Here is a 25,083-nt window from a genome sequence, read left to right on the forward strand (position 1 = left end):
CCACATCTTTCTGCTGTGGGGTAGCTAGTGGGCTTCAACATCTGGCCTTCCATTAGCATCCAAGTTCCTTACCAAAGCACCAGCAGGGTCCTTTAGACAGCCACTAAATAACTTAGTAAAAAAAAAACCCGTTTAGATGATGCTAAAGCAAGAAAGGTAGATAATAGGTAGTGCCAGAAGAGTCCCTGAGATGTCGCACAGACATCTCTCCAGAAAAAAGCCCTTTATAAAAGGGGACATTTTTGAAACCTCACGGGATGTCTGAACAAGAATCACACAGGGAGAATCAAAGCCGCGGGAACAGCAAGTACAAATAGCCTGAGGTAGAAATGCGTTCCATTCCAGGGCCAGCAAGGAGCCTGTGTGACTAGAACAGAGGGAGGGAGGCGGAAAGTACCTAGGAGGCAAGCAGGCAGCAGGGGATGGTCATGTAGGGCCTTGTGCACTGTGACAGACCGGTTCTCATACAGCATGAAGTGCAACGCCATCGGAGGGTTTTGAACAAAGGAGAGAAATGCCCTGGCATCATTTTTAAAGTAGAATCTCTCTGGCATTGTTGACACTAGGGGATCAAGACTTGAAGTAGGACGATGTGAATAATCTTTCATATTAAAAGTGGCTTATGGATTATAAACCAGGATGGTTGGAATGCAGGGAGTGAAAAGGGGTTGAATTCTGGCGATGTGTTGACGGTACAGGTAGCAGGATTTGGTGATGGATCGGTTGTGGAACGTGAGGAAAAAAATCAGAGTGAAGAGAGACTTTTAAATTTTCAGTCCTGAGCGTCTGGAACCATGAAAGTGCCATTTCATGAGTTGGTTTTGCACTGTGCGAAGCAGTCTGGGCATTTTCCATATATAATGTCTCATCGTTCAGACTTCACGGGGTTTAAGTATGCCACTCTCCCAGGAAAGACGGCTCGCATCTACAGCAATTTCTCTCGAGTCCACAGAGTAAGTGGAAGAAGGGTAAATGACTTATTCCAAGACACTCTGCCCTCTTCCTTCCGGGAGGCCCTTTCCCCCACTCAGCAACTGATCCAGTTGTCCTCGCCGCATGGAGACACCCCTTGACTTACCTTAGCATAGAATGGGATACAAGCTGGCATGCAAATGGCTCACTGATAACATTGGCTTTTATGTTTCTGTCTCTCTTTAGGCCCACTTGGCTTTACCTGGATTAAACATTATTGCACATATGACAAGGGCAGCAAAACCTTCACGATGAGCGTTTCAGAAATGAAATCCAGTGGGAAAATGGTGAGTTGGTTTACTTACCCATTTTTTAAAACAATCTGTAATTTAACGAAAGGCGGCTAAAATGCCCTCACATCTGTTTGCTTCTGAATAACAGCTCCACAAGTTTAAAAAACATTTTTTTTGAAAAGCGAAGAATGTTTCTCTCCTTTCGCTGACCTTAATGATTTAAAAAAGAGATTTTGCTTTAATCTGAGCATGAATTATCTATAAGCAGTTGAGTTAAATGTAGGTCCCCTGCTCCGTCAGGGGGTCACTACCGGATGGCCCTCTCACATCCCAGCGTCCAGTTGTTTACCCTGGTTGGGTGGCCAGGAGGGGCTTGTCAGAGGCTGGACTGAGCTCAAAGCCTCTGTATCTTTCCCTCAAGTGGCCTCCTGAACGCCTTTTCCTCCTCTGCAGGGCTGTGCACTGTTTACTGAAATGCCGGCCAACACGGTTTCCCCGAAGAAACAAATCAATGCTCATTTATCCCAGAAGTGAATCGGTCACTGGTGTCTCGCATGGCCAGTGAACGGTGTAGAACACGGTGTGCTTTGGTTGAGGAAGTGCAGCAGAGAGCTCCATACCTCTGCTGCAGGTAGTATGTCACCTTTTAGTGAGTTAAAATATAAATGGCCAGTGATTGAGCCTCGGAATTAAATAATTAATCATCTAAGAATCTTTAGAGTGGGGAGTTTCCCTAGAGATCACTCAGTATAGCCATCTTTTGAGTAGGAAATATTTTTTTTTTTTAGAAACTAGGTGACTCACTCAACTGATTTGTAGCACAGACTCTTGATCTAACTTTGATACACGCTCAAATACACCAGCTGAAACTTATTGTGCTGGGGCATTCATTAGACTCTCTTAATTCAAACTGAGAAACATAAAGTAAATAGAACATACCAGAGAAATGTTAGATTATTGCCACCATAAGAAGTTATTCAGTTTTTAGAAACAAGCCTAGTTTCTACTCTCTGGCTTTCATAATAATAAATATTGCCAGGAAGTCAGCCTCTGTAACAGTCACTAAGCTAATAATACAAACAGACCATGCCAAAACTCTGTAAATAAATCTATGAAGTTTGCAGTTAAAAGTAGAATTAGCCAAGTATTATCATTAGTGAAATGTCTGTTGTAAAATCTACCAATATATTTGAAGTACAGAAGAAACTTCCCGTGTGTTGGGTCTATATTGGATCCTATTCAAATAACTGTAGTTTATTACCAGAGTAGCAGACGCTAACAAAGCAGTCGTATCACATAATACATATGATAGTATTAGCAATCTACTGAATGTGCATGAGCATTGTTCTGGAAGCTTTTTTGAGCGTTTGAGCCGGACTCTAATATAGGGCTTATGTATGTATGACATGTATGCACACATGTGTGGACTTGGGGAATTATAATTCATTACATGAGTGTTGTATCTGTATATTGAATTACGGCAGCATAGACCGCTAGCTCACACTGGGCTTTCCACTCCCATAAACAATTACAACCTCAGAAACCAACAGGGGCCACGATAACTCAGCATTGACTCAATGCAATGGCAGGTAGAACGCACACTAGTCTAAATGTAAAGCCCTAAGAGATTATAGGTCTATTATAATATAATTTAATGCTATTAGTAAGTAAATATCAGAATACTAAACAGACATGTTATGGGTTTTACAAGTACATACGTTTCCTAAGAAATATGATGATTGGCACTCAGCTTTGGGAAAGAACTTTTTGTGTTAATAGGACATTGGAGGTTGGTGATGATGTTCCTCTGTGAGCTGTGACTGAGTTAACGTTAACTAGCATCAGTTAACAGGCGGCAACTTTAATATACTCAATTTCAGGAGATTTAAGATATTTAAAATGAATTGTCATCATGTTAATGTGTGCTCTTCTTATTTCAGAATGGCCTTGTTACCAGCTCGCCAGAAATGTTTAAATTAAAATCTTGCATCCGACGAAAGACAGATTCCATTGATAAGCGATTCTGCTTTGACATAGAAGTAGTTGAAAGGTTTGGGTTTTTCTTTTCACTATTTCTTTAGTAAGTGCATGTTTTTCAGCCTCTGTCTTCTAAACAGTATGCATGTGCATTTCAGGGTTCTTTGTGTTTATCGAACAAATATTAATGCATGGTGCTTACAAAAGACAAACGACACAGGACGTTGAGGTGAAAGTGCAATCACTTGAAGAAGAATGTGGAAAATCCACGTAACAACTGTAGGAGAGGAATGTTCCTCCACTGGATCTGAAGTCCCTGTCACAGTGAATTTAACAACAGTTTTTATAGCTCAAGGGCTAGCTCCTTTTTTTTTTTCCTTTCAAATATGTATGTCACTACTTTATTTTTAGTTAGTTCAATTCAAATTAAGCCTATTCAAAAGTTTTCTCTTTTTTCCTCCCTCCATTTTATTGGGGGCTCTTACAACTCTTGTTACAAACCATACATTATTCGTATCCGACATATTAGTACATATATTCCATCTTTCTTTTCTAGACATTTATTTTCCATTAAGCCCTTAGGATCAGCTCCTCCTTTTTTCCTTCCCTTCCCCCCACCCCCCAGCCCTCACGGCCCCCTGATAGACGGTAGATTGTTAATTATTTTCAAATCTCACTCCTACCGCCATCTCCCTTCCCCTCTGGATTCTGTTGTTTTTCCCCCAGGCTAGGGGGTATGTGGTTATATGGCATTCATTGTGTTCCGTGTCCTTCTCCCTTCCCACCTCACCCCCCCCCATTTGCCCTACCCTTTTGGTATCCCTATTCCCATTCCTGTACCTGAGTTCCATGTGTTGTGATTTTTATCTCTTGCCTGTACCTGTGTACGTGCTCCCGTCTCGTCTAGATTGGGAGGCGGCACTGAGGACGTGATAGCGGGGGGTGAGGAGGCCTCCTGGAAGCAGAGGTATATTGCATGACCCATTAGGGCTGTACTGCACCCTGATTGACTCACCCCCTCCCTGGGACACCTCTGTGGGGGGATGTTCTAATTTCCATAGATAGGTTCCGCTCCAACCCCCCCTCCATTCTCACCAATTCATTTTTGTTTGTTTACTGTTTGTTGTGAATCTTCTGATGCCTGTTGTTCAGACTCGATGACATCTCACGATTGCACCGGCTGGTGTGCTTCCTCCATGTGGGCTTGTTGCTTCACTGTTGGATGGCCGCTTGTTTAACTGCAGTCCTTTAACACCCCAGACACTATATATTAAAAGATATAGTGTCTTTAGTGATCATGTAGGGGAGGGGGGCTGAGCATCACAGAGGCCAATTTGTTAGAACAAAATGTTCTTGTATTGAGGGAAGGTATGAGCCGAGGCCCAAGGCCCCTTTACAGCTCCAGTGTATTGCCTTATAAATATATGTGCATGGGCCCATACCACTAGTGTTACGGATGAGTGTATTTGCCTAAGTGCACCCCTCTGTTAATCTCCCTATCCATGTCTTTGCTTCCTAGAGCTTGCCTCTGTTTCCTTTTGCCTCCTCCTGCCCCGCCATCACTTTCACCCTCCTTCCACCTCTTAGTGCTTCCTCTCCACTAGCTTGGTGTTGCTCTGATACTCACAGGATCTCTAACCTCTTTTGTAGACTTTTGGAGCTGGGTGGCCGTGACTTCCGCCAGCTGAGTTCAGTGTGGTATAGGACACTAATGTGTGCATGACATTATTCTGGGTATTCTTAGTTAGAGGATGTTGGGAGAAACATAATTATTGTACATCTGAGTTTTCTAATCTAATGGGATTCCTTCGGGCATCAGCACAAGGTCGAGTCAACTCAGATAGGGTTCAGGGTCTCTGCTTTAGTTCATGAGGTATCCCGCCCCTTCCATCCCCTGCTGCCACCACCTCCCCTTTCTGTCTCTGAGGAGCCCTGGTGGTACAGTGGGTTACACATTGGGCTTCAGAACAAAAGGTCTGTATTTCAAACCCACCAGCCACTCCACCAGAAAGATGAGAATTTCTAGTCCTGTAAAGAGTTATTGTCTCAGCAACCCAGGGTCAAGTTCTGCTTGGTGCTGTAGTGTTAGCATGAGTCGCAATCGACTGGATGGCAGTGCATTTTTTAGTTTGAGTCATTTCTATGATTCTCTTCCGAATGCTTCCCTAACTGATTCTGTGTATTCGTACATATGCATGCATGGTGCATGTAAGCACATACACACGATATGGGAGTGTACTATTATATACTACATGTGTTGTGGTTTATATCTCTCTAGAAGAGCAAGGCCTGCTTCATATACTCTTTTGGCTTTATATTCTTTCTTATTATTTTTAGGACTAGCTTATTAAGGCCTACTCTCCTTTTCCCTAAATAAGTCTTCTGGGATTTTTGATGGGAGCTACGTTACAGCTATGAATTAATTGATAGGGAATTGACTTATCCTTAAAAATTTTAAATATCTTCACTGGACTATTGTTTTCATATTTCCTGTAGGTTACTTTCTTTTCATTGCAACTGTGAATAACATCCTTTCTTATCATATGAACTTTCCTTCCCTCAATGGCAGATGGGAATGCTAGTGCGGTGTTGTTGTTGTTTGATAAATCAATTTTATATGCAGAATTTGTGTCAAACTATTCTAATAGCTTTAATAATTTTGTGGTAGGGAGTTTGGCATTTCTGTGGTGACTAATAGCCCTTTTCCTGATTTCACTATCTTTATTTTTACACTTTGGGGTAACTGGTGAAATCTATGCTGCAGCTGGTCTTACCTGTACACTAAGGATGAGCGGCACCTACCAGAAAAGGTGGTTGTGAAAATTCAGTGATAATACACCAAAGCTTGTAATTCACTGTATGGCACATGTGAAACCATCAACCAATATTGAGTGCTATTACTAATCACAGTGATATGGAATGCCATCCTTAAAAAGGTAGATAAAGGTAATAGTATGTATGTTTGCTTATCGAAGAGACACGTGTCTCTTTTTATTTCTTCTAGGATTGTAATCTTGCAGTTTATATAATGAAAGCTACTTCTTTACCAAGAAGTAGTTTCTTGTGGATCTCTTCACAGAGCCCTTTGATTTCTCCTCGCAGTTAATTTTCTAAGCTGTTTATTTAGTTGAAGTGGACTCATTAAGTCCACTATTTCTAAGATTTCAGATCCTCCCACCCACTCCACCCCACTCCCTTGGTGGTTGTACCTCTTTTCCCTTCTTTTGAAGAACGTCCTCAAATAACTTTCAGGAGAATAGGAGACGTAATGGGATTATGGGACATAATATTAAAAGATTTCAGTATTGCGATCATGGTCTAGAGTATTTTTAATAGTTAACTGCTTCTCTCGCATACATAGTCTCCATGATTGTTTTTGTGGCTGGATTGTATCACTTGGGGGCAAGATACTAAATTTTGAGTGTTCCCGGTTTGTTGACTATTTAGATGACTCTGGTAGTTGTGAACACAACTATATCTTCCTTTTTGGTCGTCTTACAATGAATAATTTAAAACTAGTTTTCTTCAACCAGTCTTACATCCAAAAAATATAACGATTTTATGACTTGCAATAATTAGATGTAAAAATGTTTCAGGGTGTGCATCCTTGGCGATATGTGTAAAAGGAACTTATAGGCCAATATTTTTCTCTCCATTCATCTCATTCCTCTTCTTCTATGTTATGCTAATAAACAGTTCTTTTAAAAGTGGACATTATAGTTTACATTGAACTTGTAAAGTATCTGTTCTTCATAGGCATGGGGTCATCACGCTGCAGGCCTTCTCTGAAGCTAACAGGAAGCTCTGGCTCGAAGCGATGGATGGTAAAGAGCCGGTAAGAACAGGACACATTCTTGAATTCAAGTTTTATTGTTACTTCTAATCAGTGTTTCTCAAATTCAAGATTTATTGTTAGGTTTCTAATACTTGTAATGTATATCTAATTTTTTCCTATACATGTCTATAATGTAATTAGATCTGTTAAAATAGTGAATGAAAGGAGTGGAGAACTTTTACTGTTTTCCTAGGATTGGGCTCATTGGCCCAAACTTTTCAATAAAATTTTTCAGGGATTACCTTTTTTTCCCCCTCTTTTTAATTACTTGTAACTATCATTCTGGTGGCATCCATTAGATTACATTTCTCAAGAAGTACCTATTGAGAGTCCACTGTTTGCAAAAGTAGTGTCAGACACCAATAACCAGGGTGCTGAATGAGGTTCAGAGTAAGAGCTGATCTTCTAGATCAGTGGTTCTCAACCCGTGGGTCACGACCCCTTTGGGAGTTGCCTGATTCATAAGAGTAGCAAAATTACAGTTATGAAGTATCAATGAAAATAATTTCATGGTTGGGAGGCTCACCACAACATGAGGAACTGTATTAAAGGGTCTTGGCATTAGGAAGGTTGAGAAGGGTTTTTTAGTATAATTTGATACAGCTACATTAACATTCCATTTTGCCTTCCATCCCTACCCCCATTTTCCTAGTCCTTGTTTTTACATTGATATGGTAACATACTGTATATACTCATGTATAAGCCAGGTTTTTCAGCACAAAAAATGTGCTGAAAAACTGGGGTCCCGCTTATACACGGGTCACTGGTACCCCAGTGAGGTGTAACATCTCAAGGTGATTGCCATTCCTCCACTGTTCATTCAAAGCCCCACTGGCACTGCAAGGCTTTGAATGTTGGTTTACTCACATCTAACCAATCAGAGCCGTCCTACGACGTGGACGGCTCCAATTCACAGAAGCACCCATAGTGATTCACTAACGCCAGCAGCTGAACTGGTAAGGATGTGTCTGTGGCTGTGCTCCGTCTCTCCCCTCAGGTCTGTGTTAATTCACATCCTGCATTTCCCACCCTAGGCTTATCCTCGAGTCAATCAGTTCTTCTGGTTTCCCAGGTAACAATTAGGTACCTCGGCTTATACTCGGGTCAGCTTATATTAGAGTATATACGGTACTTACAAATATTAAATTATAGTGGCTTATGCTGAAAAAAGGGCCATGAATCAATGCCTGCGTCCTTCCCGAAGAGCACTGTGCTGTGCTGGTAGATGGGTCCATACTCAGCATCAGCGTTCCCTGAGAGACTTTCTTCAGAAGGCAAAATAACTTGAGAACAACCCCAAGCAAACTCCCTGGGCTGTAACACTGCTGAGCAGAGTGTGGACACCCCCTCCCCGGCACGTGTGGGCTCGCCAGCAAACTGTGTCCAGTCTACGAACAGAGATTGAGATCCAGCCGTCCAAGACTCGCCAGCAGTGTGACAAAGTTACTATAAGCCCGTTGACCTCAGTCATTTTTAAAAAGCAGGCTTTGCATCTGTTCTCTATTCTCATAAAGCTGTCTGTATCAGTTTTATTTTCTTCTACAGAAGTAAGTATGTGGTATACTGAAAAAGAGAAAGAGATAAAACAAAATAAAAACAAAAAAACCACCCAACCAACTCATCTGTTCTTCATCGATAGTTGAGAAGCCCTGACCTCCGAAGCAGAGAGCTGCATAAGCCAATGAGTCATGTAGATAAATATGAGTTAGGATTGGGTGCATTGAGAAAAACTAACAAGCTAGTGCAGAAAATACACTAAGAATCATATTGGGGATGCAAAAACCCCAAGTACAAGGTTAGAACCGTGCCTGGGGCAGGGCTGCCAGGTACAGATAACATGGATGGCCTGGCTGGCGTCACTACAGGAAGGAGGCTGGGTGACAAAGGAAATAGTGCTGTGTAGCAATAGCAGTTGTTGGACCTTGAAAGCAAGACCCTCCCTGTGTGTATCACTTTGCTGATCGCTCACTTGGGTCCTTAACTGCTCATAATTGATTGGCATCCTTTGTGTTATTTTTTTTTTCAGATTTACACCCTGCCTGCTATTATCAGCAAGAAAGAAGAAAGTAAGTTGTTTTACTAATTGCTGTTATTAATTTTATCACGCAGCTATTTTTATCACAAAGATGTTATGTGACATTAATTTTATAAAATGGGCCTTGGCTCCAGGGAACAAATGGGAACAGGCTTGCATTTGTTTCTTAAGGTTGCCACCATGTCTCACCACACACTGGGTTTTCTGGAAGCCAGAAGTCAAGGTGTCAGCAGGGCTCGGCCAGCTCTGAAAACACTGGGGAGGGACTCTTTCCTGGTTGTTTCTGGATTCTGAGGGTGCCAGGCATTCCTTGGCTCATGCAGCAAAATTCCAGTCTCCATTTTCATGTGATTGTTTTCCCTGTGTGTCTCTTTTTCCGTATTTAATCTCTGTTTATATCAGTGGTTCTCAACCTTCTTTATTCCGCGACCCTTATATACCATTCCTCATGTTGTGGTGACCCCCCAACCATAAAGTCTTTTTCATTGCTATTTCATAACTGTAATTTTGCTACTGTTATGAATCATAATGTAAATATCTGACATGTAGGGTGTATCAGGTGACCCCTGTGAAAGGGTAATTCAACCCCCCAAAGGGGTCACGACCCACAGGTTGAGAACCGCTGGTTTATACAGACCCCCTGCCCTTGTTCTAGTTGTGTGCTGTTGAGTTAATTCCAACTCTTTGCAACCCTGACAGGGTAGACCATCCTCACAGGGTTCTGCAGTAAAGTGAAATTACTTAGAATGACTTTTTTGTGACTTCCACTGACCATTGCTAGGTGCCATTGTTCCAACCCATAGACACCTCATGCCCAACAAAGCACTGCCTCATCCTTCCAATGGTTCCTGCACTTGGGTCCTTTGTGGCAGCCATGACGTCTTTCCATCTCTTTGAGGGCCCCCCTCTACTTTCCAAACATGATGTTCTTCTCTCGGGACTGGTCTCTCTTGACAACATGTCCAAAGAATGTAAAGTGAAGTCCTTCCTGCCTTGACTGTAAGGAGCACCCTGGCCGTACACATCTGTTTGTTCCTTAGCCTTCCATGGTACTTTCAATCATCTTCTCCAGCACCAAAATCCAAGTGCAAATAGGGTGACCAAGCTCTAAAGTGGGGATCGGCCAGCTGTGCCATTCCCTGGTGTCGTTAAGCCATCTTAGAAGGAGGACCTCATAACCACCGAGAAAGACGATCCATGAGCAGTGTCTGTCTTTTGGACCCTGAGATCCCCATGCTTAGAAGCGGCATGGCAGAGGCAGCAGCAGCACCCAGAGCATGAGGCCAGGCGGTGGTGGTCTGTCTGGCCTAAAGAATGAGTAAAACTGAGTGCCCTTGGGGAGGAGGCTGACATTCAGAGTGCGGTGTCCTGTGTGCAGTCATCAGCACTAGAGAAGTCTTGTTAACACTTCCCTGCCCAAAGCAGAGGCCAAGAGGTCATACGGCTTTTAAGCCACAGATCAGAGAGGCATGCATGCCTGCAGGCGAGACTGAGAAGACGCTCCCCTGACTGGAGAACAGCTGTATCGTGACCACTTCTGATACTGCCACCTATTAGCTTCCCTAATACATTCTATAATCATTAGTACTCTTTGTGAGTTCTGCGTGGTCTTTGTAACCGATCAGGGAACCCAGCAGAGAGGCGGAGAATGCTGTGAGAGAGATGGCTGACGTCAGAATTGGTAAAGGAGGTGGGAGGATGGAGGTATGTCTGATGTGTACCTCATCGGAATCAGCCTTGGATTGGGGATTTTCTTCCTCCTTGATTTTGAAGCCAGAGGGGGTCAAATGCCACTCCCATGCAGGACTCAGGGATGTGCTCTACCCGTGGCTCTTCTTTCTCGAGGGCCATCCCCTCCTGCTTCTGAGAAGGCCAGCCTTAGACCCGATGCAGCGACAAAATTGTCCAGTCACTACATTGGAGTTCTCTGCACCTTGTTTGCATGCTCCCATTGTCAGTGATTTCACTTTACCACTTGTGAACACTAGCTGAATGGAATTAGGGTCTACCCAACTTTGGCATGACCTCATGTTAACTCAAAAAATCTAATTTTAAGGGACACAGTTCAACTCACAACAATACCATTGATCTATTGATGCAGCAAATTTGAAGTCTTCAAGCCAACAAGATTTTTCCCATGCAATAATCAGGAACTATGAGAGTTAGAGTAACTAAAATCAATTTTTATTTCTTAGGTGCTTATTTACTAATGAGACAAGTATTCACCCCATGTTGTGCTAGAACAACATTTGGAGCAGGTGATACTTAATTTTATTTTCATGACTATAAAGGCCTTTTTAAATTTCCCCTGCTCAGATTATCTCAGGAGTGCAAGATTGGAAGCAGCAACATTTTGCGATGTTTTAAGCAGTGCAAAGCATAAGGACCTTGTCAGGGACATATGGTATCTATGTAAGGAAGTATGTTTTCAAGAGGTATTACTGAATCCTTGGTTTGAAACCCTTCTCTGTAGTAAACATATTTTATGTGTTTTCCATTAGGTCCTATGACCTCCCTAACCATTTGACCACTTCTTGCCGCCTTTTATCTTTAATTTGCTTATGGCATTTTCATATGTACTGCACTTAGGACCACTGGTGGCATTGCTGGGTAGCCATTGGAATGCTAACCTCAAGGTTGGGCTTTCAAACCCACCGGCCCCTTGGCAGGAAAGAGATGAGACTGCATGTTCCCATGAAGACTTATAGCCTAGAAAGTGCGATCGAAGCTTGCCACAGGTTGGAATCAACTAGGTGTCGGTGGATTTTTTTTATTACTGTTATTCTAGCTTTAAAATCAGTTTGTGTATTTATTCCTAGGATGATTTTCAGATGCTTTAAATGCAGTTTTTAAGTTTGTTCATCAACTTTTTCTTTGGATTCCTAATTTTGTGTTTGAAACACACTGGCTAAGCCTGCTTTTCAGACGACTGCAGCAGTGCAAAGTCAGAACGGGGCCGGAATACAGACCTCGAGCGGCGCTCCGTTGAGTCAGGCTGAGGGAGTGGAAAGGCATGCCACAGAAACGGAATCCAATGCCTTCAAGCGGTTCATTTTGGAGATTATGAAGAAAAAATATGTGACAAAATATTTTTGTTAGATGTTTTTTGAAACACTCCCAGTTTCATTCTTACATTTGTTTGTAGTTGAAGCAAAATTCACACAACATTCCACGGACACTTTTACGACCACATTTAGTGGATCCGGTGGATCTGTACGGAGTGTCCTTGGAGCCCGAAATGTGTACAGAGTGACAAGGGTTCCTCTCCCATTTTGTGGACATGTCAGGAGAGACCAGTCCTGGGGAAGGACTTCATGCTTGGTTCGTTAGAGGGACAGCTAAAAACGGGAATGACGCAGTGGTGGCAACAAGGAAGGTCAATTAGGAGGGAGTCCAGGAGTGGCCCGTGGTTCGTTGTGTTGAACAGAGGGTAGCGATGGGTCAGAACCGACTGGATGGCACTGACAACAGTGTTGTGATCCACGGTGTTCATAACCAATGCCTGGCTCGATTCAAAACGCATTTTATCACTCCAGGAAAAGGCCGTGTGTTTTCCATTCTGCCCCCCTTTTACCCTACTAAGCGTATCCACTAAATGGCTTCCTTCCCTGTGCTGTTGCCGATTCTGAATATTTCATGTGAACCCACTGCCATCGATGCAGGGTTGACTCCTGGCAAACCTTATGTCAGGCTTTAGAAGCTGTAAATCTGTATGGTGACGGTTAGCGTTATCATTCTCCCTACAAGCAGCCGAGGGGTTTGAACTGGTGAACTTTCAGTTGGCAGCTCAACACTTACCTGACAGTGCCACCAGGGCCTCTTTCATGTAAGGAATCGTGTGAGCCTTTGTCTGATTTCTTTCACTTACCATGTGTTTGGAGCTTCATTCAAGTTATAGAATGAATCAATATCTCATCCATTGGTGTAGCTGAGAAAGAGTCCACTGTGTGTATACGCACTTTTGATGAACCATTCACTCGTGGATGGACCTACATATCTTTCTTTGTCAGGGATCCGGCAGGGTGATGAAGATTATGTCAACATAATAGGACAGATTTTCATTTCTGACACATAAAGCCTTCCTAAGCACCTAATGATTTCAGAAGGTCTTCATGACTACATTGGTATCAACCCAACTTTTTCAGAATTACACTTGTTTTCGGTCACCTTTAATGCTTTTCTAGGAGCCCGGAGAGCACGGTGGCTACGCGTTGCACTGCTAACTACAACGCCCGCAGTTCGAAACCTCCTTGGGAGAGCGCCGGTGCTTTCTGCTCCCATACAGAGTTACAGTCCCAGACACCCACAGGAACAGCTCGACCCTGTTCCACAGGGTGGCGATGAGTCAGCATCAACTTGACGGCAGTGAGGGTTTTTTATGCTTTGTGGAGATTCAAATGTGTTCATGCAACAAGAGTCACTGCTCTGTTCAAAATCTCAGGTCTACTGCATGTCCTGCCAATCAAAGAAAGGGGGGTGGGCTAAATGCCCAAGTTTCAGAACTGCGCTGCTGCAGGGGACTGTGGAGTGGGCTTCCTGATGCCACCTGCTCTCGTGAGTGAGACTTGCTAAACATTCTCCAGCTCAGCCAACACACAACGAAAGCCTCTCCTGGCAGTGGCCTGCCTCTCAAACGGGTTGGAGAGCTTTGCAGGTTCTGGGAGAGAGAAAGAGAGAGAGAGTTAGTTTTGTTATGAAGGAACCTTGGTAGCAATAGTGGGTTATGAATTGGGCCGCTCACAAGGTCAGAAAGGAGAAAGATCCTCCTAGAAACATTGACCCCCTCAGAACCCCACTGAACTGCGCGGTTCTTTGCTCTGTTGGGTCCAGTCACTGAAAGTTGGGATTGACTTTATGACAGTGAGTTTGTTTTCTCATATTGTTGTTGTTTAGTTATACACAGATTTCAAGACTAAGAAACTACGACCCCAAATCCTAAAGTTTAGTAATTGAACACAGCATCTCTTCCCTAGAATGTGTGGATGCACCCCCATTTCTGCATCACAGTGATTTACCAGCCATCAGTCTAGAATGAATTGCCTCATGGGCCGTATCTGCAAGCCTCGTGGTATTGCAGAAATGGTGAGCTTAGCAGGAGAATCAGAGACCACAGTTTCATTTTCCTGTCATAAGTGATACTCTTTCTTAAGTCTCGGATGAGTCCGCCAAGCTCATCGTGCTGAGCTCAGAGCAGCGTGGCTTTCTCTATGTCTGGCCTCCCTACCTCCTTTCTGTGCCTCACCCTGGTTTTGCGATCTTGGAGCTCTTTTCAGTGGACATTGGACTCCCTTCAAAGTGGCATCTTTTCAATTCTGGTCTCTAACTTCTCTCACCAGTGCTGTTGGAACCCACTGCTAATCTGGAGTCCCTTGTCACCTGATAAGGGCTTCTTTATGTCCCCTATCATTGAGATGACTTGTCCATCCCCAAACACTCTTACTATTCTTTGGGTATTCAGTTTTACTGCATGTGTGTGTTTGAACAGCGGAAGAGAATGATATAGTTTAAGGTGGTAAATATAAGATTTGGGTTAAAAATGTTTTTCATGTCATCCATCAGGAAAAAAAACCCATAATGTTTGTACTGTCATGGTGGTTTTAAAAAGTATGAATAGCGTCCCGCCAGAGTCACCAAAAAAAATAAAAATAAAAAATAAATAAAAAATAAAAAGTATGAATAGAATGGGAACTATAGGTACTGTGGAGCCTGTCCCTGTGTGACAGCGTAGAGTTGTTGCATAAGGTTTCCTAGGCTGTAACTTTTAAAGAAGCCTCATGGTGCTCTGGGGTAAGCATTGGGCTGCTAACCACAAGATCGGGGTTTCAAACCCACCAGCCACACTGTGAGAGAAAGATGAGGCAGCTTGCTCCCTGTTTTTGGGAGGGTCTTCCAGCTTGCTCCCTGTTTGGGGAGGGTCTTCCAGCTTGCTCCCTGTTTTGGGGAGGGTCTTCCAGTCTAGGAAACAGACTTCCAGGTCTCCCCTACATTGCTGGAGCCACTAGGGGTGTGTTCACCAGGCAACTGTTAGTTTAATAATTGAGTACTTAACTATTGCAACACTAGGGCCTTAAGAACTATCTCTCAAAAACAAAACTCACTGCCATCGAGTCAATTCTGACTTATTATAGCCCCATTGGACAGAGTAGAATTGCCCCTGTGGGTTTCTGGAACTATGTAGCCAGTAGAAAGCCACACCTTTCTCCTGGGTAGAGAGGTATTGTTTTCAAACTGTTGACCTGGCAGTTAAGACCCCAACACATAATCCATTACTTCACCAGCACTCTTCAAGGACTATCTAGTGTCCTGTAATAGGTCTTTAAACAAAGTGAATAAAAACCATATAAATAAATTAAATAAGCTCATTCATCTTGTCCTAAATATGGCCAGATGTTTTGAGCTTTCTACTGTTGTTTAGCTAGTTTATGTCTGGGAGTTCTCAGGCGATCTAGGTGGTAGCCTCCTCCGTCACCCCATCCTCTCCCAGGCTCGTGGTCAAACACTGGTCTGCTTCCATAACACGGAGACACAGGAAGAGGGGCGAAGCTCAAGTTCTCTTTAAGGGCAGCATTGGAGAAAGAACAAGTTAAGTCAGAGCTTTAGAGACAGGACTACTGCTCCTCCTTCCGGGACAGAGGAAAGGTCCCCTGGGTGACGCAAACACCATCCAGTTTCAAGTCGAAAACAACAACCAGTCGCCATCAGTTGGCTCAGACTCACGGAGGCACCATCTGTGTGCTCCACAGGGTTACCGAGGCTGCCTTTTTTTGGGAAGTTGATCTCCAATCCCCTTTTTCCGAGGCACCTTTGGGTGGATATGAACCTCTGAATCAGCGTTCACAACCTGTGGGTTGCGACCCCTTGGGGGGTTGAATGACCCTTTCACAGGGTCACCTAAGACCACCAGAAAACACATATTTCCGAAGGTCTTAGGAACTGAGACACCGCTCCTCTATCTGTCTCTGCCCACATGCAGATACGTCCACATACGGGTACCCGACGTGAAGACCATTACCCATGCTACACCATGCTTCCAGAAAATAATTCACTTATTTGTCATTAAAAATGACTATTGCAAATATATAATTGCACATTGTTTTTGTGATTAATCACTATGCTTGAATGATGTTCAATGTGTAACAATGAACATACATCCTGCGGATCAGATATTTACATGACGATTCATAGCAGTAGCAACATGACAGTGATGAAGTAGCAACGAAAATACTTGTATGGTTGGGGTCACCACCACATGAGGCACTGGGTTCAAGGCTCGCGGCGTGAGAAAGGGGAGAACCACTGCTCTAAATGTCTAGTTGGCAGCAGAGTATGGTTAACTGTTGCCACCACCAGGGGCTCCATTGAGTACGCTCAGTCTTTTTTTCCATTTCTTTCAAGAGTCCTATAGTAAGATATTAGAGCTGGTGGGGGGAGTTGTCTGTGACTGGTGACCTCTTAGTCTGAAATGACAGTTTAGAAGAGCAAATTTGAAATGAAAGACAAGTATTGCTTTGTTTTGTCCAACCTGAGAATGTACTGTGAGGCCACGTAGATTATGTCTGTTAAGGACATGCTGGGTTTTTAATTACCAGGAAGTTGGAAGTACAAGGACTTTTGCTTTGTTGGCTGAATGTAAGGCAATTCTTATTCTCTGCCTCATGGCTGTTTGAGTTCCATGGAGATTAATAGCTTTTGTGCTGCTAAACTGCCTTTGGGAAACTTTATTTGCATTTCCAGGAAAGCTTTAGCCCTGAACAGTTTTCAGAAGGAAAATACATACATGTATATATATATGTGTGTGTGTGTGTGTGTGTATGTATATATGATTTAAACTACAACTGAATAAATTAAGTTAGTTTGGCTTCTGCTTTTACTCCTGACGGCCAGACATCATTAATGGAGTAAGATTTCAGCCTCTGGGAACTTGGTTGTATCTGCCTTCTTAGTATCCCTCTGATCCTCTCTACATTTGATGGCTCCAAGGTGGAGTCTAGGCTGGAGCTGGGAAAGGTCCACAGAAATAGCTGCTCCTGAACACCAGCCTCAGAGAAGCACTCGAAGAAAGTACTTGAGCAATCCTGGTACAAACTAACACCGGCAAGCCATGACTCCAGAAGCATTTACTGGCCACGTGTGCTCCATCATGGAGCCTTGATTCTGCAACACAGGTTTCTCGGGTGGGGTGGGGTGGGATGCTCCACTGTATACTGCCGCGCGCGCGGCACTGGTACCTTGTCGTTTTCTAAAGGTGCTTTGTGAGACTTTATCAGCCCGTTCACAGACTGCTTTGCCTTACTAATGCCTCTTTTGTTGACGTTCACATTAAACACTTAAGGCTGCAGCTCACTCTCTCTTTCTTTTTGTGAGCTACGTTGCTGTTCTTAGCCATTGTCAAGTGGATCCCAATCCATAACAACTCCAGAAGACAGGCTAGGACTGCCCTGGCCATCTTCTTGGAAAGGAGTCCTGGTTAAGCATGTGGTTGCTAGTCAAAAGTTGATGGTTCAAGCCTATCTCTGGGAAAAATATGTGGTGGGAGGTCTGCTTCCCATAAGGGTTACAGCCTCGGGAGCCCTATGGGGTAGATCTATAGGGTGGTAAGGAGCCGGAGTCGACTTGAAAGAATCGATTGACAGCTCTATTGGAGCTGAGGGGGTGAGTTCCATCGACCAGCCTTTCAATTAGCTGCAGAGTGCATGACTGTTGCCTTATCGGCCTTGCTCTAAGCCGTGCTATTGTTGGGTGCTGTTGAGTCAGTCCCAAGCCACAGCGCCCCCGGGTACGACAGAAGGAAACACTGCCCCGTCCTGAAGCATCCTCACAGGCTGCTCTGGTTGGGCCCACGGTTGCAGCCACTGTGTCCTTCCATCTCCATGAGGATGGTCTCTTTTGTTCACCCTCTCCTGTACCAAGCATGAGGTCCTTCTCCAGGGACTGGTCTCCACTCATAACATGTTCAAAGTCTGGGAAACAGTCCTGCCATCCTTGCTTCTGAAGAGCATTCTGCCTAGACTTCTTCCAGGACAGATGTGTTTGTTTGTTCGTCTGGCGGGCCATGGGCCTTTCAGTGTTGTTCACTAACAACATCACCATGCATAAGTTCCTCTGAGGCCTTTCTTATTCATTTGAAGCTACAGAGAACCCCTCCTTTGGTAAATTCTCCTTAGTGCTTACATACGGAATATAATAGCCCCCGATGCATGGAAGGAACGCTGGCGACACCGTGGGCTAGGCACGAGGTCAGCATTCACGTGGCCTGGCCACTCTGCAAGAGAAAGATGAGCCCCTGCTTCCAAAAGTATTGACAGCCTCACCACCACAGTCACAGGCCACTGTGAGTTGGAATTGACTGGTTGGCAGTGGCATGTTCCTACTGGATTTTGTTTTCATGGCATTGGGAGATTCCTCTTTTTTTTTTTTTTTTTCAAAATTAGTTTGCCCCTGATTTCTCTCTTGCAGGTTTCAGGAGCACCGCTCCTTGTGCCTGCATCTGATGTCCATCTCTGGGAGAGGAAATGTCTTGTATCGCTCTGGCTTAAGCCGGCGTGTCCTCTTGTATTCAGAGCTCAGCAGACACTGCTGGGCATGCAAGTGAAGCAGTAGGCAATCATACTTAGCAAGGCAACCACAAGTTGCCTGTGACACTGTGCTGTCTTTGTAGGAAGAAGAGGAAGAAAGACTTATTACAGCTAACTAAAAGCCAAACTTACTTCTGTTAAATCCATTCCACCCTAGAGGTCAGGATAGAACGACTCTTGTGGGTTAACGAGGCTGTGGCTCTGTATGGCAGCAGAAAACCTTGTCTTGCTCTCATGGAGCAGCAGAGGATTTTGAACTGTTGACCTTGAGGTCAGCATCCCCATGTATTACCAATATGCCACCTGGACCCCTGTATTCCAGTTATGGACGACAGAGCTAATTGTACAGAGTTTGACTCTATTTCAGGGAGACTCTGCCACAGCGTCATGCTTTCATAGCACATCCCCCATCTCAGAGGCGTACGACAGTAAGGGTTCACTTCGTACCCTGCACGCCCGTTCAGGTCAGCTATGGCTCTCCTGTCCACAGCCGGCACTCTGAAAGCCAAACCGATGGAGTAGTTGCTAGCTCCATCATTTCTGACCTGGTGTAAGAGAGGACAAGAGAACAAGGCCCCCACTGGCTCCTAGTCTCTGCGGGGTAACAACGCCTGCCATTTCCATTCACTTCCATGAATGAGAGCAGTGGGTGCCAGAGGGGGTGCTGGAACAATCTGGGGGTGGGGTGCAGAAGCAGATACCTATTCTTTATGCTAGATGACAGACTGGTACAAACACCTTCCATTGCCATGGTGGGCGCTCAGGAACATTTTTTCTGCAAAGCAGGTGGTAGGCCAATCAAGTTTGAGAACCTGTGGGTTGGGGCCTCTCACGGTACCAGGGGTGCTGAGCCATCGACGTTTCCCTTAGGAACGCGAAGAGTGGGTAATGGTCCTCATAGATCACAGGGTTGGTTATTCACACCAATATTCCAGTGAAAGGGATTTTTTTTCCCTTGTGACTTATTGAGGTCTAATGAAGGGATGCGTTAAAATATCCAAGTCATTGCCATCTTTTGGTTCACAGGGCCCGTTTATACCTGATCTCTCTTTAAAGAAACAGATCAAAGCTCTGAGCCAAAATAGTTTTAGAATAAGTTAGACAAAGGGACCTCTGCTAAAAACAGTGCTCCTTGACCGACAGTAGACAGAGTCGACATGATATCAATCATGCCAGAAGAATGCCTGGTTTGTGAAATTTGCATATGCAGATAGCTGAAGTCTCAATTAACCAAGAGTCAGGATGATGATATTGACAGCAATGACAATTACAACCAACATGTGCTTACCACGTATTATGTACCATGTATGATCCTCGGAGCTTTACAAAGAGCCACTCGTTTTATCTTTAAATAACTTCATTAAAAAAAACATACTATTACTATCCTTATTTTCTGGATGAGGCATCTGAAGCACAGAGACATTGAAAAGCTGGCCTGATGGTGACTGACTGACGTGTAATGAAGAGGCATTTTAAAATACCCGCCTTGTTGTTGGCATATTCAGGTTCGCAGGACCCATGACCAGTAAGTAGAAGAGGAGCTACAGTTTCTTCCATCTGATTAGAACAAATGACTGGCTTCCTTTATTCTATCTGTTTCTGTTCTCCTTCATTTTACAGTGGGCAGTCCCACAAGGGGAGGAAATTCCTGTTTACTTAAGGCTCTTCCATCGTTAAGTGTTCTTCAGTGCTTTGTGTGGTTCTGTCTACATCTCACTACAGACCTTTAGCATGTGCCACATTGCTCCCTCGTTTTATAAATGAAGTGTGTAGAGGTTATAAAAGTTACTGCACATGCTCCCATTGAGTTCCCCAACAGTCAGCCTTGAGTTGGAACTCAATCCAAAGTCTGAGTGACTGTTAGTCCACTCACTGTCATCGAGTTCCTCCCATCCACAGCAACCTGATACAGAGTTTCTGAGACTGTAAATCCTTGTGGGAGCTGACAACCTCATCTGTCTCCTGTGCAACGACTGGTGGGTTCGAACCACCAGCCTTGAGGTGACCATCCAATGCTCATTTGACAATTCCAGCAGGGTTCCTTGGCTTTAAACAAAGTATTTCTCTATCATGGAATTTACCGGTCCTCGTTTAGGCCACAGCAAAGGGTTTTCAAAGGAAACAACACAAAAATGCATGGCGATTTTTTCCTCAACACAGTATATTCTGAGCTAATTGAAAGTGTGACAGGTACTCTTTGAAGAAAAGAAAGTTCAGGATCCATGCACCCATGCGGCAGTGGGATCCATGGAATGATCTGGGAGGCCGACTGTCTGAAGGTTTTATTCCCTGTCATGAAGTTGTGACCTCAGTTTACTACCGCAGACTAGGGTGTCTCTGCCAAACAAAGCAGTAAACGTTCAAGACGTATAACCTAGTTATTGCTGGTTTTCTCCAAATGGATAGTTAAGGAAGAAATTGTTCTTTACATACTATCATTCTCTTCATTCATCTTGCCAAAGGCAAGCTGTATTGGAATTTTTTAATTTAATTTTTTTGTTCCTTTTAAGAATGTTTTTCCTTTTTCTTTGAAAAGCTGAACACTGTGGCCTCCAGAGCCAAACATTGTCAATGTCAGCAACTCGTAGTTCTAATTGGTTCAGAATCTTCTAGTGTCTCATTTTCCGGGTAAGCTTTTGGTTGTCATTGATTAAAAACTGGAAATTAATAACCAATTCCTAACTTCTTCATCCCCTCTCTTTCTTATACCCAATACACATTTTAAAGTATATCGATGTCTAATCTTAATGTTTGATATTTTAGGTATTGGCAATAGGCAATCCCTTCTTGGTGTCTGCTGGTTGGTTCTCTTTTAAGACTAGTTTCAAGCCCATGCCCAGAGGTGCCGAGGAAGAGAGGCCTGGAGATCCCCTGCTAAAGGGGAACACAGCTGGGAAAACCTTAATGAGCAGTGCCACTAGGCACACCTGGGTCACCATCGGTCAGCATCTACCCAGCAACAATCGCAAGACTCGGTTTACCTTTGAAATGATTCCGTTTACTCTCTTAGAAGACTAGTTCAGAGTTTCATGAAAGCACACGGAGTGAATTCTCCATGATTGAATGTTAAGCTCCCCTCAACATGCACTGAGCTCTATAGCTGTTCTCTTTGAACCCTGGGCACCAGGAGCATGGACATAAGTGAGCCAGTTCCTGCTGGTGGCCTAACGTGTTTTAACTTTGACATTTTGAAATGTCGTGTTTTTTTTTAATTTCAAAAGTATTGAATATTTTTCTTAAAAAAACTAAAATAATTCCAAAAATGATGATTTCCACCGCCTGCCCTCTTCCTCTTTATCAATAGTTCATCGAGGCTTTTTCTAAAAACATGAATTACGCTCAGAGATTTATACTTGTCCCGAGTCTGGACCACATTATCCAGTAGTTACTTTTTTTCAACTAAGAATACACACTAGCACACTTCCATGTGAGCGCCGCTGCGTTCTCTGGCCACCGGGCCACAGACTTGTTTTCCTGGTGCTCTCCCTGGCTTCCACGGTCTAAACCTTCTTCAGCTTTTCAGTCTGTACTGGCACCATCTCTTGATTATTTCTTTCCTTAGCCAATTATTTGTCTATGTTGAATTCTATGCCGGGGTTAATCTACCATCTTTAAATGGAAGTCGTTTTTCCTGTTCTCATTGTTTGAATAGCCATCCATTATTACTATGAGGACATTAAAACGTTGAAAACATCTATTGCAGTACCAAAAAAAAAACAAGTTTCTCTTGAGTGCTGTGTGTTATTTTTGAACCAAAGTCTTTATTCTTAAGCCAGTGTTCTAAATTGAGCTGACTCGGAAGCCCCCAGAAAATTAGAACAAATTTAAAGAAAATCTACTCCAAAAAAAAGGAAAATGATTAGGGCAAAGAATGTACAGGTGTGCTTTATACAATTGATGTATTTATATGTATGGATTGTGATGAGTTGTATGAGCTCCTAGTAAAATGTTTAAAACAAACAAACAAAAAACAATGGAAATAAATCCGTTTCCAACTTTAAGTACTTTTGTGGATTTTTAGTGGGCTCCCTGAGCAGGGTTTGAATGACTTTGAATGTGATCACAGTATTGCGGTCGAGAGACGGTGGGTCTTGGAATCAGGAAGCTGGAGTTAGAAATCTGAGTCTAGAGTTTAGACCAGAGCACAATGCAGTGATCAGTCAGCCAGTGAATCATTTTGCGACTGGAAGCTTTTCTGTCCGCTTCATAATGTGGTTTTGAGAAACCCGTGGGAACGAATAAAAGAAAGCCTCCGCCAGCACATAGTCAACGTGTATTATTCTTATTCCATTTGTTCTTACTACCTGGAAAAAGGTGTAGCTGAAGGGTAATGCTAGTTTTAGGAGAGGGGATCGGATCTGTGTAACTTACTTAACTTCTGCGATGGAGCTGAGCTTCTAAGTAAGCAGAGTGATGTTGTATCTTGGGTGGGTGTAACCCCATGGCCCCACTGACACCACACAATAAAACTTCAGACCCTGGCAAGCAGAGTTGATGGATTTTGGAATCCCCACTGTCCATTAAGTGATGACGGGACAGAAGGAGCGGGGGTGAGGTGGGGGCAATAGGATCAGCACAGACACTAATAGGACTTTCTTTTCTTTTCAGTGTACTTAAATGAAGCCGGCTTCAACTTCGTGAGGAAGTGCATTCAAGCTGTGGAAACACGAGGTCCGTGTTGTCTGACAGGTCCATCATTGCTGTGTTTTCAACATCCCTCTTCCACCCTTTATTTGTAAGATGAGCATGTATTGATTGACTCATGGAGATGAAGTATTAATTTTTAGATTGATGGATGGCATAGACACATAAAGTGAAAAAAGTACTTTGAATTTTTTTTTTGCCAAAAATTTAAGCTCCTGTTTCTTCGCTGTTTTTTTTTTTCTTCACCTCTTATTGCGCAATGCCTGCTATTCGTGAATGTCTTTCCAGCATCAGAGGTCAATTAGGTTCCTTCTCTTTCCTCCTCTCCCTCTTTTGCTGTCATATTTTCCTTAGTGATTGCAGCCCACCCCATAATCTCTGCCCTTTCCCTCACTCTTGTCCAGCGGTTCTCAACCTGTGGGTCCCGACCCCTTTGGGGGTCAAACAGCCTTTTCACAGGGGTCACCCAATTCATAACAGCAGCAACATTACAGTGATGAAGTAGCAGTAGAAATAATGTTATGGTTGGGGATCACCACCACATGAGGAACTGTATGGAAGGGTCACGGCGTTAGAAAGTGTGAGAACCACTGCTGTAGTCCCTTTCTTGAAGCCCCTCCCTGCTAGATTATTTTACTCCTAGAGAAGCTTGTCTATAAGAAACTTTGTACATGGCTTTGAAGTTCAAATCTTCAAATTCTGGTGCTACCATTTAGAACTTTTAAGATGATAGACAGGTTCCTTACCTGTTCATGACAAGAAAGTACTTTGGGACTCTTGTGAGGCTTAAATGAGACCATTTAGTAAAAGCAGGGTGGCTGGAAACTGAGTAGTATGTGGTCTCAGTTGGTGGTATTCTTAAGCCATTTCTCAGTGAGGTTAGGAGCCTGACTTTGGAGACTTGCAGATTAGTTAGATCGAGCCAGGCTCAGAAGCCTGGGCAGGAGTTTTAGCTCCTCGGAGGACCTGCTTCTGCCTGAAGAACTACGGGACGAAGAGTGTCGATCTTCCTTCTCCCGAAGCTTTTCTATATTCCAATAAAGGTGAACAGGCAGGTGCACTGGTGCGCCTTTGAAGATCTTCAAAGGCTTCCAAATCACTGTTCAGTGTTGGATCTGAGGAATCTATGTTTGATGGGCATTTCTGGGGTAAGTTTGGTGAAGTTAGACTGCAAAATTGGATAAGTAGCTTTCAAGTTCTGTGTGGGCGCATGTCTGGGTTTTGAACATTCTGTACCTGGGACTGGGTGTCTCAAGTCATTTTCTTGTGATTTTCCTTCCCATTAGGCATCACCATTCTGGGCCTCTACCGAATAGGAGGGGTGAACTCCAAAGTCCAGAAACTCATGAACACCACATTTTGTAAGTTTTGAAGGAATTTGATTGCTTAATTCATCTTGTAAATTACTCTTAAGGATAATCCAAATCATAGGTTTTTTGAAATGCAGAAACCTGTATATAAATAATAATTTTAAGTATTACTTGGAAAACCAAGTAATGTTTAAAATGAACATTTATATATATTTGTAACCCATGCTGTTTTTATAGATGAATAATTGGACGTTAATGTGGACATTTTTTTATTTTGTCGTGTCACACTGGGCTCCTGTCCATTGGTTAGCTTGGAAGGACAGTATCAGACAGTGTAACGAGAGCGCAGGTGTTCTGTTTTGTGGAGCTCTGTTTTGTGGCTTGGAATCTCAGCGAAGCCACTGCAAAGCTTTGTGATGCTGGGTAATTGGCTCAGCCTCTTTGTGCCCCGGTCCCATTTGTAAAATGGGGGTAACCAGAGGACTTCTGTCGTTAAGAGAGG

The 25,083-nt window shown here is 43.5% G+C and overlaps 1 protein-coding gene across 2 annotated transcripts in view; it reads left to right on the forward strand.

Moving 5' to 3' along the window:
• ARHGAP42 (Rho GTPase activating protein 42) overlaps positions 1-25,083 on the forward strand; it is a 328,893-nt gene that overhangs the window by 272,302 nt on the left and 31,508 nt on the right. For both annotated transcript variants that reach the window (XM_075546492.1, XM_075546491.1), the window contains 6 exons: positions 1,159-1,259; positions 3,146-3,255; positions 6,939-7,017; positions 9,044-9,083; positions 23,236-23,298; positions 24,558-24,632. In XM_075546492.1, coding sequence (XP_075402607.1) covers positions 1,159-1,259; positions 3,146-3,255; positions 6,939-7,017; positions 9,044-9,083; positions 23,236-23,298; positions 24,558-24,632 — 468 coding nt within the window. The remainder of the gene's footprint in view (positions 1-1,158; positions 1,260-3,145; positions 3,256-6,938; positions 7,018-9,043; positions 9,084-23,235; positions 23,299-24,557; positions 24,633-25,083) is intronic.

The sequence above is a fragment of the Tenrec ecaudatus genome, chromosome 4 (assembly GCF_050624435.1).
Source record: "Tenrec ecaudatus isolate mTenEca1 chromosome 4, mTenEca1.hap1, whole genome shotgun sequence".
NCBI lineage: Eukaryota > Metazoa > Chordata > Mammalia > Afrosoricida > Tenrecidae > Tenrec > Tenrec ecaudatus.